Source organism: Battus philenor, unplaced genomic scaffold (assembly GCF_028537555.1).
Source record: "Battus philenor isolate CCGP_79_NKW_IND1 unplaced genomic scaffold, ilBatPhil1.0.hap1 SCAF_14, whole genome shotgun sequence".
NCBI classification, from domain to species: Eukaryota; Metazoa; Arthropoda; class Insecta; order Lepidoptera; family Papilionidae; genus Battus; species Battus philenor.
The window spans coordinates 3,418,471-3,438,761 of record NW_027181676.1 but is presented as its reverse complement, the minus strand read 5'-3'; the positions used below and the strand labels follow the sequence as shown (position 1 = coordinate 3,438,761).

Genomic DNA, 20,291 nt, shown 5'->3' with positions numbered 1-20,291 from the left:
GTATTACCAGAGATTAATAAGGGATATTGAATAGCAAAGCAAAAATGTAAGCCGATTATTATAATAATGATAAATACCTGTATCTGTAATAGTTGAGAAACGAGGTGAAAAGTGAGGCAACGTTTGATAGGAAAATAAGTATGGTATAGAATGCTACAAATATTGTAGAACGTAAGAAGAAGAAAGAAAGATCAAACGTCGAATGAAAGATCAGGTAGGGGAGCGGTAGGGTAAGAGTGAGAGCCCTCAATAGCATGGACTAAAAAAAAGTATTACTATAGTTGAATTACACCAATGAAACGTGGCGAGTGGAGAGTGACTAAAACATTCTATTCGAAATCGAGTGACAAATAAGGAGATCTGTAGACGAATGAAAGTTTCTGATGTATCCCAGCGGATTAACAAGTCGAACTGACAGAGGATAGGATATATCACACAGAACGGATGTCCACTGGAACTTTAAGATAATTTTTAATTAAAATACTTTTTCAAACGCTACAAACTTTTATCTCTAAAATTAGCTTTTTGTAATCTTAAACGTCGGAGAAAACAAACCGTAATGAATGTTTTAATTGTATAGGGGCTTACGATCGTATCCACAGATACCGCCACGTTGTCATCTAAATGTTCCGCTAGAATAAATCTTAAACCCCGTAATTGCAGGGCTCAGATAAGCCTTAATTTTGTTTAATTTACAGTCTGTTAAATTAAGGCGAATTATATCTCGTTACAAGAGATTCACAGTTTAAATATATTGATTCTAACTACGTCTTATCAGGACTACATTATACGTAATAAACAAAAGATCAAGAATTCAGTCATCGAATTCAACTCGCTTGGAATGCGTTCGTAAAACTATAATTTTTTTCTGATCCAGTAAAATACTCAGTATTTACGATGAAAGTCTAAGACATTCTACTGTCACCAATGCTAGCACACACTTACGACACTAGAAGGATGCCTATCACTCTAAGCCACTGCAGACGATGGTAGGCTGTTCTTCAAGGTTTAGGATGGCAGAAAAACAATTATCGTTATATATAATTATTTATTTATTAGAGCACTTATTACACGTATAAAGAGTGGTTTTAATAAAACGTCGGTAAATCAGTACCATATCTATTAGGCTTACTGGCTAGCGCCATCTAGTTTTTTGAATAGAAAATATAATAAAACAGATTTTTGTATTTACCAGCCACATTGGTATGATCACATTCGCTCAATGAGTCATGAATAAGGCCATGCTCTAGAATTCTCTATGACATCGAATGACTTCGAAATGACTAAGGAGATACATAAACGAATGAAAGATACTGATAAGGCCTTGCGTGTTGGCCTGTTATAGCCCTGGTGGTTCAAATGACAGTGGACAGGCCACATAGCGCAGAACTGATGACTGTTGTGCCTTGAGGTACTAGAGAAGAAACCACAGAACACCTAAAAGGGAGACAGAGGACCTTGCTAAAGTCATCGGAAAATAAATGAAAGTCCAAAATCTCTGGAGAAGACATTTCCAGCATTGGACCATCTATACGATACGATATACAAAATTGACATACGGATATATAAGATATCGTCAATTATTGACAATACGAGACAAAAGTATTATTACAAAAAAAATTGTGTTATTATATCTCTATCACTATTATTGTCATGAGATTTGTTTTCATATGTGTTGTATGGTCAGGTAATTATTGTGTATTTATTGTGGCGTTCGTAATACGTTTTGTTTAATTTTATTGGTAATTCTACTAATTAATAGATCTAGTGAAGATAACATGTTAGTTTGAAAAGATTACCGCTATCAAAAGCAAGAAATGACTTTAATAGAAGAATAATACAAGAAATATATGCCTAGAAAGTAAGCTGTCGACTAAGGCATTTATAAAAATATGAAGCAAAAAATTAACCACAATTATTTAAATAAATTGTCAAATGTAGACAAAATTCTGAAAAAAGATAACGAAATTCTTTTTAAGAAATGATTGACATTTTTATGATTTATTTATTTATTTCAAGGTCCTTCCCAGGTTACATATTTATACATAACAAAATGTAAACATTAATACATAAACTACGCCAATTACAAAGTACACCTGATGAAGGTATTCGTTCATAAACTCGCCAAATCGAACAGTTAACAGGAACAGACACTATGACAAACGATAGATGAAGACATTTTGTTCCAATGTAATCGCATCCTTACTTTGTGGATATAAGGTGTTAATTTTCTAATATTAACCAACACTAGAGAATACAGTAAATATAGTATTTTTAATATAACAAATAATATGTAATAAATGCTTACTACGCCAAGTGAATTAGAAACTCAAGAATCTATGCTCTCCTACACAATAAATATGTACCCTCTATTTAGCAGTCGATATTTGTAACGCCTATTTACTGAAGCTACTCTTGATAACAGTCTGACCCTGATAATAGATGACTATTCACGCCATGCTACAATCTAAATTAGATCCGTCGCTTTTAAATTTAAAGGGTATTCCTTTAAAAAATATTTTTAGTTCCGACATTCATTTATACCTTAGTAAACCCACAATAAAAGCAAATAATTAATTTGTATTTTATTTAATTTTCAAGAATGATTCGTTTGTGCGAGAGTAAAGTTTGTGAGTAAGCGGTTCTATTTTCAAATAGTATTTTTATTAATATTTATTTTTAAATTGGATACATCTAAAAACTTATCCTATATTAAAAATAATTTCTAATATCTCTTTACCTTCCACTTTGTTCTATATTAGAAATAAAATTTTGATTGATTTTCTTTTTTTAATTATGCAAATAACACTAAAATGACACATACAATAACTTTATCAATAATAAAATATTTATATAGTTAAGAAATTACAAAAATAAAATAGAATAAAATTCGAACGGAACCGTAGGAAGAAGTTAGCTTTAAATATGAAACGTTTCATTATTTATTAGCGCTAGTTACAGAGGCCATGGTCTTAATAAAAGAGACAACGTTAATAATTTGTACGTCACACCGACAATGGACGCTTCCATTTCATTCCTTTGTAGAATATTACTGCAAGTACATTGTATAATATTCATACATAGGCGTACAAACCAGTTATTATTTAAAAGAAATGGAAATAAGTTAAAACTTATTACTTCGTTTCGATACATAGCTGCCCACTGCGAGGCATAGATCTCCGCCACAGATATCTATGGATGTCGCCACGATTGACCATTGCAGGTTGGGGATCGCAATGTGGTAAAGTGGTATGGTGGTATGGGCACTACTGCCCATCCTCTTGAAACTTGTTTTAGGAGCAGTGGCATTTCTATATAATTAATGTAAAAGTGTGAATTAAGTGAGGATTTCATAAGGATTCGAACCTGCGACCGTATTATCGCAAGTCTCAGTCCTCAACCACTGAACTACCCCTACTCATAGGCTATAGCTGCGCACGTGGGATTACTAGTCAATAATTATTTAAACAGCCGTAGGACATACTATAGTCACAAGGCTCTCTCATAGATTTCCAATAAGACCTGTTCAAAGCGGCCTGCATATCTTTCTCTCTCTCTCTTTCTCTTCGATTTATATGATCGAAAAATATTTTAATTTTATCGCTAATTTATTTTGCTGCAAACCCATCGTTAGACGTTCCAATTACACCTAAATTCGATAATTAACGGCTCGGACCTTACGTTGAGCCCGTTCCTAATTTCTTTAATTAAAAGGATTAAAAATATTACTTTTTAATCGCGGGTATTTCTAAATCAACAAACAAAAAATCTTGAAAATTAAAGGTGCCAAAATATTATTTAATATAGTAATACGTGTAATTGTATATAGATATTCTATTCCTCAGTCATTGAAGAACACATTGAAGAACGTCGATCGACATCGCATAGATACTTTTAAGATGTGGTGCTGGGGTTGCTGCAAACTCCGTGAAGTGACTTCCGCACCAACGAGTGCGTGCCACATCGCTACATCTGCCTGCATCGAATTTTGGAGTACTTCGGACACAGCCACGACAAACATGACCTCGAACAACTGATAATGTCTGGACAAGTCGACGAAAACTCCAAGAAGTCGTAGTCCATTCAGTTGATCGAAACAAATCCGCTTGACACAAGTGAATATAAAATGAGCGTCATGCTGTGCTACAAGATGCCAGATATAGGAACAGCTGGTGCAGCATAATTAAGACGAAGGAAGAAGAATCCAGAATGACGTTCCTCAGCTATAAGGATTACCTTGAGAGGAGACGAAAGAATGTTTTTTTTACTAATTATACCATCTCTCATACACATCCAATATTTTTCAATTCAAAAACTTTAACACATTCATGTAAAACATTATTAATAGTAATTAAATGCGATAATTGTAAATGAATTACTGTTATTATTAGTTATAATATCTCTACAGCCGTCAAACAGTAAAATAATTTTGCTCCGGAAATGATATTAAACTACAAATAATATTGTTACAATATATTAATAATATAACCGTTGTCTTATCCTCATCGAGTGAGAATATTATTGGTTGTTATTTTTTTAATGTCGCACTGTTACACATGATTCCTACCGAAGAATGTATATGGAGCCACTGAGAACTAATTTTTAACAATGCCTAAATGACAAGGAAGCGTAAAAAAAGGTTTAGCTACAGTAAGATATTGTTAATTACCTATACGAAATCAAAGAGTTAGGTATATATTATCAATGAAACACTGTCTACAATAGGTGTTTCATTGAAAATATAACAAAAGAGAAGTTACCATCATATGAGTCTATAAAAAACAATGCTTTTCATTGTTGCTTTGTTCCGTTTTACAACGTTCATTGTTCTTAAATAAATATAGAACTTCAAATACATCTTACGTATAATTATTTATTTTTATAATAATAAAATAAAATAAAGGCTTGGGGTTAAGGGGTAGGTTTTCCACTAGGAGGACCGACAACATAGGTTATTGAAGATCGCGGCAAGTTACTGTGACGATCTTTAATGATTCGTGGGAGGCCCATGTGGTGTTTATCGGCTGATCATATGAATAAATTTAATCAATGAAGCTAAATACAGTAATCACACCAGTAAAATAACACTAAAATATAGTACCACTAAAATACAGTAATCACACCAGCAAAACAAGCATATTAAAGTACACTTGCCACATGGTGTTGCTACATAGTTTCGAGGGTAATCAATTAAATCTATTTTAAAAATAAATCCTAACAATTATTAAGTTTAATAATTAACCTAATATACTGTTTCAAAAGACTCTTACGGTTATTTTACGTGATATTAAAAAAAATTACATCAAGGTTTGCTTCTAGTGTAGGATTTCCCTGTCAATCTTCTTTATCTTTTTTCCGATTTTCTTTCGTACAAATTACGATTAAATGTACAAAGAAGAGTTTACTAGAAAAGTTTGACAAGAAAAGCCGGCTTTTCTCTCAATTGTATCCGCATATATAAGTTGTTTGAACATAAACATTTTGATTAAGAAAAGGACCAATATTTAGCCACTTCCGCACATGCAGTGGTAGTCGTGCAACAAAGTGTAGAGCCCGCCAGCCCGCTGATAAATGCGTATGCGGCAAACAATGCGAATTACACAACTGCCGTTAAACCACTCATCACGTGTTATACGGGGGCATCTTCAGGAGTTATGTTATACCGATTAGTGCCAAACACAGAGTTTGCACAACTACCACTGCATGTGCGGAAGTGGCTAAATATTGGTCTTTTTCTTACTTAGGATGGACTTACGCAAGGTAACGCGTTATTCCATTAAATAATAAACATTTTCTAAAGAAGGAAAATTGCGTCATATTAAAAAATTAAAGAGAAATCATTATAACGTTAACGGATCAATTTTATAAAAAATTCAAATTTAGAATGATTGTTACCGACACCACAGATCAATAAGCGCATCGTAGAATGTCCACCCGCAAGTTTGACAGATGATCTTTAAAGATCGTCGGAGGACGCTGAATTCAAGTCGCTTCCAACCGGTCGTATTATAAATCTATGGGGAGGACTTTGTCTAGACGTGGACTTGGTACAGCTTAAACGACGATGATGATTATAATCTCTGTAGTGACGTCAATGCCTTTTGCAAAATCACTACATGTTCGTTCTTAAATATCATATCAAGTCGGAATACGTCATGAAAATTAACAATGTGAAACAGAGACCCTACTATTTACAAAAGGATTAGTAAAATAACTGTCGTTAGATAAAAGGTGAGAAAAAAAACACTACTGCGTTAATTGTGGTCACTTCGCCGGACGGCATCAAAGATCAGGCTTTATACAAGGATTTGTTTATTCAAATTGAAAGATGTAATTATAGGGCAGTTCCAATTGATTCTAATTTCTGTTTGTGGCGTATTTAAATGGTTACAGCATATGATCTAAAGCGTGGATGCACAGACCGCGGCCCGATGACAGCAAAAATAATACTCTCGTACATTCGAAAAATATAATAATTCTATTCCAGAATAAAACCAAAAAAATTAATTACCTATAGTTCTGGCGGCCGGTCCGCCATCAGTTCATAATTTGCCCTAGTGGCCCCTAGTCTTAATTAGTCTGTGCAACCATGATCTAAAGTATATAGGATAATAATAATAAATAAATAGAAAGACTTACAATAAAGAATAATTCAAAAAGAAGAAAATACAAACATATTTTTTTAATATATTTAGATTAGTAAAAATATTTTTGTTTTAATATTTTCTCCTTACATTTTTTACCACTAAAATAAATTTTAAATTTAAATCACTAGGTATAAAAATTCATTTTCTTTTACTATCTGTTACTGCAGGCTTTGTAGAGCCAGCAGTTATTGGACCGTCGCATTACAATATCAAATATAAATTAATTTAATATATTTCTGAGTACTTAATTCACACAGATATTCCGTAACAAATGAGCCGATTCATTACTTTTAAGCTTTCATACTTATAACCAATAACCCTGTATACAGATCTCGTAAATAGGAAATCAATTATTTTTGTTTCATTGCAAGTTTTGTGTATTATTTCAAACATAACTGTTGATGACATATTTATGCTGTTTTAATTAATTACGTTTATTTCCCACCGTTCACCGCATGTGTGTACGTGACATAGTCATTAATTGAATTCATATAACAACATAAGTGTACACTTGAACTTATACAGGTGAACGTGCGCTATTTGTCGTATTAATTTCTTTAAATTAGGTCCACTAAAATAGTGGATTACACAAGATACAAAAGGATATGATGCGCAACTTTCTAGAAATATAGTTATATATAGTATTTTTTTAAATATAGGTATAAATAGTTTTTTTATGAACTGTCAAATAAATTAACATTAAGTTGGTGACGCCGAAAATTTTTATTGCTGGCCAGTTAAAAATTAAATTAAAAAAATATTTATGTACTGATTACAAGAGTTCGATTTTTAAATTATAATTCGATATGTATAGTCCCAAAGTTCGTTTAGCAGAATTGTTCTATTCTCGAATAAGAGTTCGATGAGAAGAGTTCTACATTATAACTCTAATTTTAAGAGAGTTCTATTTTCAAACTTCATTTTTTCTTTTATTTTAACAAACTGTCGGCGTCCTAAAAATAGATTAAAAACCGATATACCATTATGGGTTAAACGCGTGAAATTTTTTGAAAACTATTTTTGTTGCTCTCTCTGAAGCTCCATTTCGTGGATTAACTGGTTTAAACGCGGCCGTGTCATCCATATGATTGACATCTTTCAACATCGACTACTGAAAATAAAAGCCTCTTATTTAGTGGACCGACGACGTACACGTTCACGTGAAGGCTCTGAATGCGGCTAGCACGAAACTGATCAACGTAGCGATTTTTTAAAAAGCTTTGTTATGTGCAAAAGTTACGAATAGTTTGGTATGTGCAAAATACAAAATTTTTAACACGATTATGTAAGTGTTCCTAGCTAAATAAATACTAAATTTAATTTGACCGGAGCATAAAAACACACCCAAATTGATAAGTGCCCTGAAATGATATTAAAATTTGACGGCGGTGCATTAAATGCTTTATTTGTGTTATTTTTATTTTTATATTATCGCAGCTAAAAAATATGATTTTATAATTATGCGACATAACCGAGAGACAATCGCTGTAATTGATATTTCTTAGGCTTTGGTATTCCAATATATAAATGATAAACTTGGAATTTCTCTTGTAATTTATTTAACGAATCGTTGTATACGACCAATAAAACATTAGTCAATTACATTAGTCTTCATCTGATTTGGCCTTGTCAGAGAGATCTAACATCGACTACGTCATTACAGAGGTCACTTTGAGATTGTATCAAATTTTCCACAGATCTATCGAAGTAAACTTTGAGTACCTATTTGAGAATTTACTTAGAATTAAGATTCATACAATAAGTAATAAGTTAAACTGAAATAATATAAGAACTATTTATATACTTTGTACTATCCTTGTTTTAAATTTATTTAAGAAAGGGAAAAAAGCATTTGGAAAGTTTTCACTGTTTATTGTAATAGGACTTGTTAGATTACTGTTTATTTTTTTATAAAAAAGGATAGATGTAGTGCATGTACATGAAGATAGCATAGACAAATAGGAAGGATAGACTTGGATACTCGATTGCAAGGAGGCGCACACAAAATGGCAACCCAGCGAAGTTGAGACTATTGTAAAAATTATAATTAATAACGTAATAAAAGTTGTGTACCTCCAAGAAGCTTTTAATTAACATTACGAGCAGAAACCATTACCGTGTCGCAATAAAATAAAATAAAAAAATATTCTTTGATCGATAATGACTAACCTATGCTGTTTGGTGGCATAAATTTGAGGAAGGGAGGTCTGCTCCGGAACCGCGGAAGTTTTCCCTAGATCTCGTCTCGTTCTACCGCGTACTTCGTCAGGTTTAGCTGAAGACAGTACTGATTCAGTTGTTCGCAGGACAGGGAGGATTTTCCGAGTACCTTCACAGGTTCAAGCTCAGAAAAATTCTTCCGCACCTGTGACCCCTGAGTGGACCAGATAGACCGTGGTGAACCAAATAAACGGCTGTCCAATATTAGATGCGGAAAGTGCCAGTCAAGGTTTACTAGTTCCGGTAGCAGGAATGGATCAAGGAGAGAAATATCGCCTCGCTGGTGAACAACAAGGAGAGTTGTTAGACCTTCATAGGTTTTCGTAGAAAGGACACAAGATCAATTATCAAAAGACATAAGGTAGAAAGACAAAATAACGGAGTACTGTAATTGAATGGTGATAAAAATATGTGAAAACGTTGTGATACAAAATTAAGAAGTTAAATAAGATAAGCATAAATTAAAATTGTAACTTGTAGTATTTCGAAGGCAAGGTGACGAAAGTGATCCGATGTATGAAAATTAATAAAGTATGAAAAGGAATGGACAAGTTTGTGATGGATAGAATAGAGGAATAAATAAATGATATTGAGACGAATAAAAGATGAGAGTGAAAATGTGGAAAAAATATTATTATTGTCAAATATAGTCCCTGTCCACCCATAACAGGTTAGCACAAAAACGATGCGACTAACAAAAAATTAATTACTTATATTGTGAACTATAAAACGAAAATAAATATAAAAAGCGAACTATCAAGTGGACCATTTCAATAGTGAACAAATATTATTTTCTATATTTTATAAGATTCTGTGCCTTTTTTTACTATAAGAAACATTTTTTTACTACGAAACTTACATTAAAGATGAATAAAACGGTAGGGTTGTTCTCAAATTATAGTAATTATAAAGTAATTAAATATATTATTTTCATATTCATATATATTGTTTTAATTTAAATAAAAAATACAGTTAGGTAAATAATGTGTCTTTCTATCATGTTACAATTTTTATAGCATAACTCTATTATATAACATACAATACAAAACAATTCTGCATAATAATTGTCCCAGTATTATAAAGATTATTTTGAATAGAGAAAGGGTAGATAGTAGTAATGTAATAACATTATTGTCGTTGAAGATAATAATTGCTTTCTCCCCAGCCTTAAGATTTTATCATCATTCTATATTGCTCCGACCGTTTTGTTCTTCCTTATTTATAATACTGATTATGTCGGGAAAGATAACACTAGAACATAGTTTATCACAATTCTCTACCGTTCTAAGAAAAATTAATTACTGAGTACTTGGATGCATTGCGAGTGTTTATTAAGTAGTCTGTGTTTGATTTATGATCGTAAATTTTTTATTTCTTATGAATATGTACTCTCGTTTGACTACTTGCAGCGCGTTTAATATTCTGAAGAACTTTCCAGAAATCATTCATAACTCTTCATGTATATTCCAATGTTAGTACAATGACACAATGACGCAAATCATTCATTGACATCTTCATTTCGAACGAAGGACATTCCACTGTTGGGCTTATCACTTGGATTTGGAATGGAACCTATTGGTAAAACGCATCGATGCAAGGCATGCGGCTTTACGATCTTAACAACATCGTCGTACCACCTTGTGAGTGTACGTCCTACGCCGCGCTTGCAGTTTAGAGGTCACTACTTCAGAACCTCAAGACTCTAACGATCACCAATTCTGCGCGTTATGGGCTCTATAAACTGCCACTTAAACCTGAGAATCCACTCGTCTAAGTTAGTTACTATCTTTCGTGCATGGACCTTTTCATTCGTGTTTCCGACCTCGTACAGAAATTCCTAGTACAGCTCTCTCCATGGTTCATTGATCCAGAAATGAAATGGTGAAGTGGTGAAGCCCAAAAAGAGAGGTCTTGGTTTAGAGCCGTAAGTCATCACGCGAATATATTATCATCGATTCTGAAGGATGAAAGAGAGAGGGTAAAGATAGGAAAGTTTGTAAAAAAAATTATTGTAAAATATATCCGTGTCTCGAAAATATAATGGGGGAATGAAAGCCTTCCAATAACGGAGGCCATGTAATAAAAAAAATTACTGACTATACGAGGTAATTGTGGTATGTAGTGGCCTAAGCCGGGACTTTCTACGGAACCCTCTAACTCAGCTACCTTAAAATAGGTGTTCCGCTGCTGAAATAATGTTTATGATAAGAGAAGCGTTTTAGTTTTCTCTTTTTTTCTGCAATACCCCATACACTGATTTAAAAAAAAAACAGTCTTTGTTGCTAGATAACAATGACCGACCAGTATTATTATTTACATTCCTGTTTATTTTACCTTTCTATACATGAACACCTAACTGTGGATTGATCGTCTGTATCTATTGTATTCTATACAACTATAGTCCGAAATAAATAACCAATTCCTATGCAACAGGGCACAGAGAGAATTCTACCATCGCTTTTTATGGAAAAAGTTTATTATCATTATCTTGTAAAAAATTATTAATAACCCATGTAGTCCAGAGACTTGGTAAATTGAAGTAGTAATTGGTAGGCTACATTGGGTGCAAAATACATGGCTGTTGGAACGTTAAGGTTCTAGACCGGAGGTTACATTCCAACAAGAGCAGCGTAGAACCTTCTCTCACAAGAAGGATACACGACCATGTTGAGGAAACCATGTAATGGCTAAAAATGAAGATAATGATGAATAAAAAAGCATGTTAGCACTCGACATCTTGTTTGACATACTCCCAGTAATGTTATTCAAAACAACAATTGTAATTATGACAATGACCTTATGGAATATGCCATAAGCCCTTGTAATTACGTAAACGTTAATACAGTTGATAAATAGATAACGTCCGGTTATCATTTGTTACACGCTTCAATTAAATATTCACTATATTCCACTATTAAACATAAACATGCTGTGTTCTTTCACTTGCATCAGATGCAATTGTATTGTATTTATACCGAAGGGCAATCATAGCTGCTTATCAAAACAACAAACACTTTTCTACGTAATTGTACAAAAGAATTTTAGTTACATGATGGAGTGATCATTATGACGATGATTGTACTTTCTTTTTATTTCATGTGAAACGTGCAATAATTTAGATCCTTAAAAATAGGCTCGATCATTTTAAATATGGAAAGAACCTCTTACACCTCTTATGCACTCGCAAGTAGAATCCGCGGAAAGCTTGCTTCAACGCGTCTCGGCAAAAGTTTACTTTCAAATTTTGATTCATACCGTGATCAAAGAGTAAGGCAAAATTATCATTCAAAACTCCCGAACATTTGGAAATTTTTTTTTGGCTTTCTAGGACTGTCAACTTTAAAGCTTTCACATGTAAAAGCAATCATCCTGTATAATCGAGGTCTCTAACTGACAGTGTGCCTCTTGTTTTCAAAGGCTTAAGGTTTTGTACTTTTGCGACATTACCTATAGTCTAATACAGTTAAGGGTAATGTGTAAGGATAATAATATTTTATTTTGAAGAAGCCGTAGCTAGAAGTAATACTTAGTTATTGAAACCTATCTTTTCATATGTCAAGATGATAAGGGTCTTGTCCAAAACTATTAAATGAACGCTTTTCTCTTGAAATCACCAGCGGAAACATAGCATTAAGTAAAACAATTTTCTATCAAAAAAACTCGGTTCACTGCGAATGGTTGCTGTTTTAAAATAAAACGAATACTAACACAACACTTCGATTATACTTCGTGTTGTCGATGCAATCTGAATATGAAACCGTAAGAACAAATCCAAAAAAACAGAAATTGAATTGGATTTAAAATAAATGGAAGAACGCATCGCTTAGAATGATTTTCCAGATCAGTTGTTTTTTTTTTAATGCACACTCGTGTATCGGAAAGCCAAATAGGAATGCTTTAATATAACGTTATATAGTATTAATAAATATATGCCTAAGCCAGACTTTTTATCTAAACTTATATTGATTTGTCTATTTTATTTTATGGAAACAAACTTTAATAAAAATAAAGTTGAAAATTAATAACTGTACACTAATTACTTGTTGTGCACAAAAATACCGAATGTTTAAAGACGAAGGTCTTTGACCAATGTGCGTTACCGGTGATGACACACGGATCCAAGACGTGATCACTTACGATGAGCTTCATATGAAGGTTCAAACTCACACAGAGAAGAATGGATGGTTGAATCAGAAATCAGCAGAAAAATCCAGATCACTGACATAACTCTAAGAATTTCTCATTCTCAAATGGCGGAGGCATAGACGGACTTACCGATCATCTTACTGCGTAGCATTCGAGAGCGATTGAAATGACTAAATCTCGGTATAATCTGTTTCTATAATCAAATTATAAGAACAATATTTCTACTGACTTCTTTTAGAGTAAATTTCTATAAAGGTCTATTGAAAAACAATACTCTAGTTTACAACGAATTGATAACAAAAATTAAGAGGTTTTTCATCATCATAACGCTCTAGAACGAAACACACGAAACAAGCATTTAGTGTACCCGAGAGAGCTAAATCTCTTTTAGTCCCTAGCTCTATGTCACGTTTGTAAAATGTCTTATATTTTACTTCAGCACCTGCAGTCTTATTTGCAGTAAATATGCAAATTTTACTTTCACAATCATTAACCCTTAATTAGGCGCATGGGGTCAGGGCCACTTGAAATTCAAAAAATTATGGCTTACAGTCTTCAGAGCGTACTAACGCTCTTTCTAGCTTCCTCACTCGACCCGGGGTACGCGAATTAGTCACATCCAGAACATTAACGCATATGCATGCATCGCTGTCCTTTAGAGAGCTGACCCCATGCGCCCAGTTACGTTACATTTTTTGGCGAAGGTAAGTTTTTACTTTTGTGATTTTTTTTGTGTTTATATTAGTATATTATTTACTATTTATCTTTGTATGTGTGTATTTTGATACGGTATGATTTCTTTATGTATTTTTAAGTTTTTTCTATGCTTTTTCTTTTTTTTTGAATTGAAATGCCTAACGACAAACTAGTATTGCAATGGCTGGATGAAGTGCTTGATGAAGAGCAAGATGTTGCTGCTTCGGATTCGCAAGACGAAACTTTAAACGATGCTGTCATTGATAGTGCTCATAATTCAGAAAGCGAAATTGAGGAGTCTGAACATATCCAAGACATCCCTGTATCAGCGGAAGATAATTATTTTTTATCTCGACATACTCAGAGAAATGGCCAGAAAATGAAATGGTGTAAAGTACCACCATCGAACGCAGTAAGGACCCGAGCACAAAATATTATTTTATATTTACCTGGAGTATAAACATATCTGGCATTTGTCATACACAAAGCTAATATTGAGAAGACTTTGACATATTCAAGACGGATTTTCTTGAAGAAAATAGCTGCGGCACTTGTGGAAGATCACCAAAAACGTCGCATACAACTACGTGCTGTACCAGCGACAACAAAAAAACGGTTCCATGAAGTTTATAATGTGAACAAGGCGGTTTATCAATCGATAGCTATACGCGGGCGCTGTTCATCATGTCCTAGAAAGGACGCCAAAAAAGTGCCAACAAAATGTTTCAAGTGTCGTAAATTTATTTGTCAGCAACACTCAAGGATTTACTGTGTCGGATGCAGAACAGAAGATTCCGCTGATGAGACTGAATAAACTTTATTTCTTAAGTTGATCTCGGCTATGGCAAAAAAATTAGTTTAAAGAGAGGTTTACTGTTTTAGTTTTTTTTTAAATATCTTTAATGTCATGGTAAGTATTTGTTTCTTAAAGTTAAGTATATTAAAGAACTTTATTAATTACTATAGAAATCCATTAAATTTTATTCCTTTTTGATACTCCTTTCCTAATGTTTTTTTGGGGTCATTTAAGACCCCATGCGCCTAATTGAGTGATTTTCTTAATGCGCCTAATTAAGGGTTAAAGGGTGTTTTATTTGTTGTTCTTTTTAAATTTACGCTTTACTGCTATCCCTGTTGACAGTAAGTGATGATACCATTGGTTAATATAAAGAAATAGTAAGTAAAATCAAAAATTACATATCCTTGTGGTATATCTACCGCCAAAGAGTAGTGCAATGATATCGTATTTCAGACATTAATGAGTTAATAAAAATCTATACCTTTGCTCATATTATGCGCATAGAAATACTTATAGTACTTCAAGAAATAAATGCCGGAAGAGCCCAATTTATTAGATACTAAAATCAAATTAAGGTCCAAAAACGTTCCTCGAACTTGAATGTAAGAGTTTCAAACGTACTGGTTCGAGAAGAGCCCACAACGATATCTGAAGGTTTTGTTTGTGGTCACAAAAATGGCCTTCGTAGAGTTTTGTTATTTAATAACTTGATGGAGAGAGTATATATATCACTTTATTGTTTATGATGTGCTTATTGTTTAGCACATCATAAACAATAAAGTGAGCGAATATAATTATAAGATACTGTAAGTACGTAGCAATTAAAATATTTAACTTATACAGATAAGTAATTTAATGTAAACTTTAATATATGCACTTTATATACATATGTTACATACTTTGTATAGCTAGAAAGTTACTAATTTGTGTAGGCAGAAACATTCTAAAATGTGAAAACATATTTCATACAAAGAGAATTAAAAAATTTAAAATAAATGTTATTCTTGACATGCCTCCACGTATTTAAAGTAGTATTTTCGAGTATTTAAAATTAATAATATTCCAAGAATATTCTGATTAGGCAATATCCAAAATCGAAAGTCTTGTTGGTCAGGAAAACACTTTTAAATCGGTTGTCTTTTTTTACACTAATGTCAAGAAAATTCACTTAAAGTTCTAAATCTCTTTAATAATGCGAGTAAGACAATGATATCATTTTTATGCATATAAAGTTTAAATGTTTTTTTTGGCCACTTCTTAAAATATAAAAATAGATATATTCAATTGCATTCAAACAAGAATACAGTGGTACTGTTATATTTAATGCATGTATCATACCGCATTATTTATTATTATGTCATAATCAAGTTTAGTATGTATGCTTACGTATTATATATATGTTAGGTTTTTTAATATTTTTTCTTTGTCACATTTTTTTCTTTTATTATATTTTTCTTATTTCACCTTCTCTATTAATTCCTAAAGGGTTTACTGGTACAGAATACCTTCAGAATTAAGTTCGCTGATATACATTATATGAGTTCGTAAATAAATAAGTCAATTAATAAATATAAAGCAGTTTAATTAAGTATCCCTCACAGAGTTACCAGTTGAAACCTCGTTTATCTAACAAGATAACTGATTACATATGTTTCAATCAAGACTAAGTTCCTTAATTAACGGCCCGACTGTATTATGTTGAACCCTTACCCGCATCGATTCGTTAAAGGATAAGACGGGATAGAATTTTAATCTGCCCAATATAATTAATTAATACATTTCATTAAACTGGCAATAATATACTATTATTTAAAACTGTGTTGTGAAAATATGACACTACACGGATAGTTCAGTAAAGAGAGATCATCCAAAAAATATGAATAAACCTCGAAAATTAGTATCATAAGTTGTAAATAAAAAAATGTATGTATGAAAAATACAATTTTATTATATGAAATTGATTTTGCAAAGCATCATCTAAAAGCCGAAGCATTAATACAGGGTGTCTGGTAGCAGATTTATGTTTTTAAAATTAAATAAAAAATGTTATTTTAATATATAATTTTAGTAAAAGCCCTAATGGATTCAGGCGTTATTTTGCGGAAATCCATCCCAAGTAAGAAAAGGACCAATATATAGCTACTTCCGTCATTGCAGCAATAGTTGTGCAATAAAGTGCACCGCCCGCCAGCCCGCTGATAAACATACATTACTCCTGAGGATGCCCCATGGAGGGGTGAAACACGTGTTGAGTGATTTATAGGTGGTAGTTGTGTAATTCGCATTGTTTTGCCGCATGCGCATTTATCAGCGGGCTGGCGGGTGATGCTCTTTATTGTACGATTATTGTTGCATTGGCGGAAGTAGCTATATATTGGTCCTTTTCTTACTTTAGTAAAAGCTATAATCGATAGAATAAAAGTGCAGATTTTATTATTTAAAGAGTTTCTAAATATGTTAGTCTCATGTTTTGCGCAACATTCGATGCTCACTCGACTGCTGCAACTTCGTGAATGAGAAATCCTCATAGTCCGTGATGCCACAGGCACCACCAACCACTCGTAAGAATGTAGCGATCTGTCGGTTTTCTTATTTCTCGAGATTTATAACCCAGGTCTTATCAAGACGAGAGTGAATAGCTACCTACTGAAGCTGCTTCAACTTCGATTACATGGTCTTTTTCCAACAGCCGAATTGATAGTAAAACCGAACAAGTATGCGTTAAAAAAAAAACTCACAGCTATATTAAATTAAGACAAATTATAACAGTAAACAGGTTTTTTTATAGCCATAGGTAGTAGGTCACATTGTGCATGAAATTTATTAACTAAATATATTAATATATATTTTATTTTCATTATTTTTCTGAGGATAGCAAGTTTAATTATCAATTATATATCCTATCTTCGTGTATGCTCATAAACATCATAATCAGCTGAAGGACGTGTACTCCTGGAAACGTTTGCCTCCAAAGATTTTCAATAGCACCGGATTAAAGCAGCATGCATTCAGCGTCTCTGACAACTTACAAGGCCAAGTGTCTACCTTGTGGGCAGACGTCATACGCTTGCCGGTCCGCGGTTTTAACTCCAGAATCTCAAAGGGCCTTACGGGTACATAATAGGTGCGTTAGGGTTCATTATTTCCAACGATTAAGATCACAAATGTTTGCAAAGCTAATCTTAGTAACAAAATTTTGTAGAATTTGATAAAAAAAATAATAATGGTATATTTAATTTTATGATATATAATCCAGCGATGATTCGCATCTCAACATGTTGATAATAAAGAAAAAAAAATTTTAAACTACGGCTTTTTCAACTTAAAACACGGTTACATTTATACACTTAGTTTTACAAAAAAAAACTGGTACGAATGCTACTATAAACAAATAATAATTTTCGTAATGCAAGTACATATTACACGTAAAAAAAAACTTACATTACGTTCTGAAAAAAAAAAACAAAAATTTAATTAACAAAGAAAAATGCCTTTATGCGCCATAATAATTAAGTGGTTCGCTTTCACATTTATAATACCAACATAAATGTATGGAATAAATTTACAGCTTCCGTGTTCTGAATAAATGAAGACAAAGAGAAAAGTGAGTTATTTCCTCATATTAGATCTTTTTTTTTAAAATTGCTTGATTATTTCGACTAAAGCATGGAAAAAGCTATAATGTTTTTTTCGTGATATGCTATTTTTAACAGCATGAAACGTCATAAATAACTTGATTAAAATTATTATTAAATGAAGTGACGTTACTTATTCAATTATAAACGTTTACTAAAAATATATTTATTAAGAAGAACGAATCTCGCCAGAACCATTCACGACTACTTCAATCTTCTCTTACAAATAAAATAAACCGTTTTTCTACTTACGTCGCTTGTCACTTTAACGCTAAAATTCCGTAAAAATGCAGCATTTTGCGGTCCGAGAAACAATTTCTTCGCAGCACTCGAACGCAAACACATTATAAACGAATTATAACACATAGCTATAACTATTTTTGTAAATTATAGCTGTATAGCATACATTAATATTAAAATAAAACGTGTGTTATAATATACAGTGCAATCGACCGAGCATGTTTATAAATTGATGCGAAATCCGTTACTGCGATAGGAGACAATATGACAACGGCTCTTATGTTTCAATATATGACGCCGGACTTGATAAAACGTATACAGTTTGAATTAACAACTCGGTTCATATTATATGAATATAAATGAAATATAGCACATATTCATGCTATTGCTATATTAAATAACTATTGATAGGTTGCTATTTTTACACGGCCTTCATATTGTACATACCTTCTTCTCCAGGCATTGTAATTCTCTGACTGAGGGTGATGACCCCTAAGGATCGCTTTTTCCTTGACAAACTTTCTGACAAACTAGGCATTGTAAGCTTTACCATCTAGAGTGATGCGGACATAATGTGTCCAGAGCATTGGACTTCCCCCGTGTCCTTTTATTTTCGATCTGGAATGTAACAATAAGCTTTTCGAGATTTCCTTTCTATTTGCAACATCTCACAGAGAAAGAAAAAAGCAAAATCATCACGAGGTTCTCCTTATTTATTTTTGAATGATCCTTTGCGTATCTTCTCTAACTAACCCAACACCTATCTCTTTCTACCTTTTGATTATAACTCTAGGAATAGGTACATATATATTCTTAGATGTATCAAACAATACTAATGAATTCAATTTATTATACTCCATTCCGTGTAGTGCTAGTTGAGCAGTGGTATCCGAACTATAGAGGGCTGAGATTAGCAATAGTATCGAACATAGTGTATTGTCCGAGAAAATCCAGAACATTAAGTTTCTGAAGATGTACTTTTATTTAATCAAATAAATTAAACGGCGCAATTAGAATTGACATTCTCTAATGAACCTGCTTTTATACTCGAATGTTATACATTAGAATTACAAAAGGAAACAAAGGGGTGGTTTTCTCGTCTTAACATAATGTTACAATGTATTTAGCTGATGTGAAATATATAAGCAAGACATGGATTGAAGTGAACTAGATGATCGGGAAAGTATTAAGTTTGAGAACTCAATATGGACGCCTTCTGTCCCACTATGTGGGATCGTCGTTTCAGTCCATAGACGCCCACTGAAAAGCATAGGACACCTTCAAAGATATCAATGGGAGCATGTACCATAATCGTTACGATTGGCAAGCGGTTTGGCGATTGCAGTGTGCATATCCTCTGTAAAACTCATAAATGAGCAATGGCAGTGATTTACAAATTAACGCATAAAAAGTGAAACGTTCATAAGACTATTTCGCGGGTATCGAACCTGTGACCTACGATCGCAAGTCAGTCTACCAGCGCTCGAATTTTGGGATCAAGTAGAAACATCATCACGAAGTAGAAACATGCTTAACATTTACATTTTTCTACTGTGGTCTCTAATGCGAGGCATTTTTGTGCTTAATTTTGAATATAATTTATTGATGATGATCGTCATCATTTCAACCGCAGGACTTCCACTGCTGGGCACAAGCCTCAACTATAGATTTGCAACAGAACTGGTATCATCATCTTCCAACGATTTTGTTTAGATTTTTCGTCCGCTTACAATGTAAATTCAAAAATAAATAAAATTACTGCATCAAAAATAATTATTCAAATTATGTAAACTTCAATAAAAATTATACCGGTTAATTGCATTAAAAGGGTAGTGACCAAATGAGTGATTTTTACATACATCTTAAATTTCAAATACATATTATTCATTTAAATAATAAATCAGTCCT

At 32.8% G+C, this 20,291-nt stretch overlaps 1 protein-coding gene across 1 annotated transcript in view; it reads right to left on the bottom strand.

The window, feature by feature from the left end:
• Positions 1-18,629, bottom strand: part of P5CS (Delta[1]-pyrroline-5-carboxylate synthase) — a 41,529-nt gene extending 22,900 nt beyond the window's left edge. The window contains exon 1 of the mRNA XM_068777682.1: positions 18,396-18,629. Within this exon, the coding sequence (XP_068633783.1) occupies positions 18,396-18,509 (114 nt within the window). The 5' untranslated portion in view covers positions 18,510-18,629. The remainder of the gene's footprint in view (positions 1-18,395) is intronic.
• Positions 18,630-20,291: the final 1,662 nt, after the last annotated feature.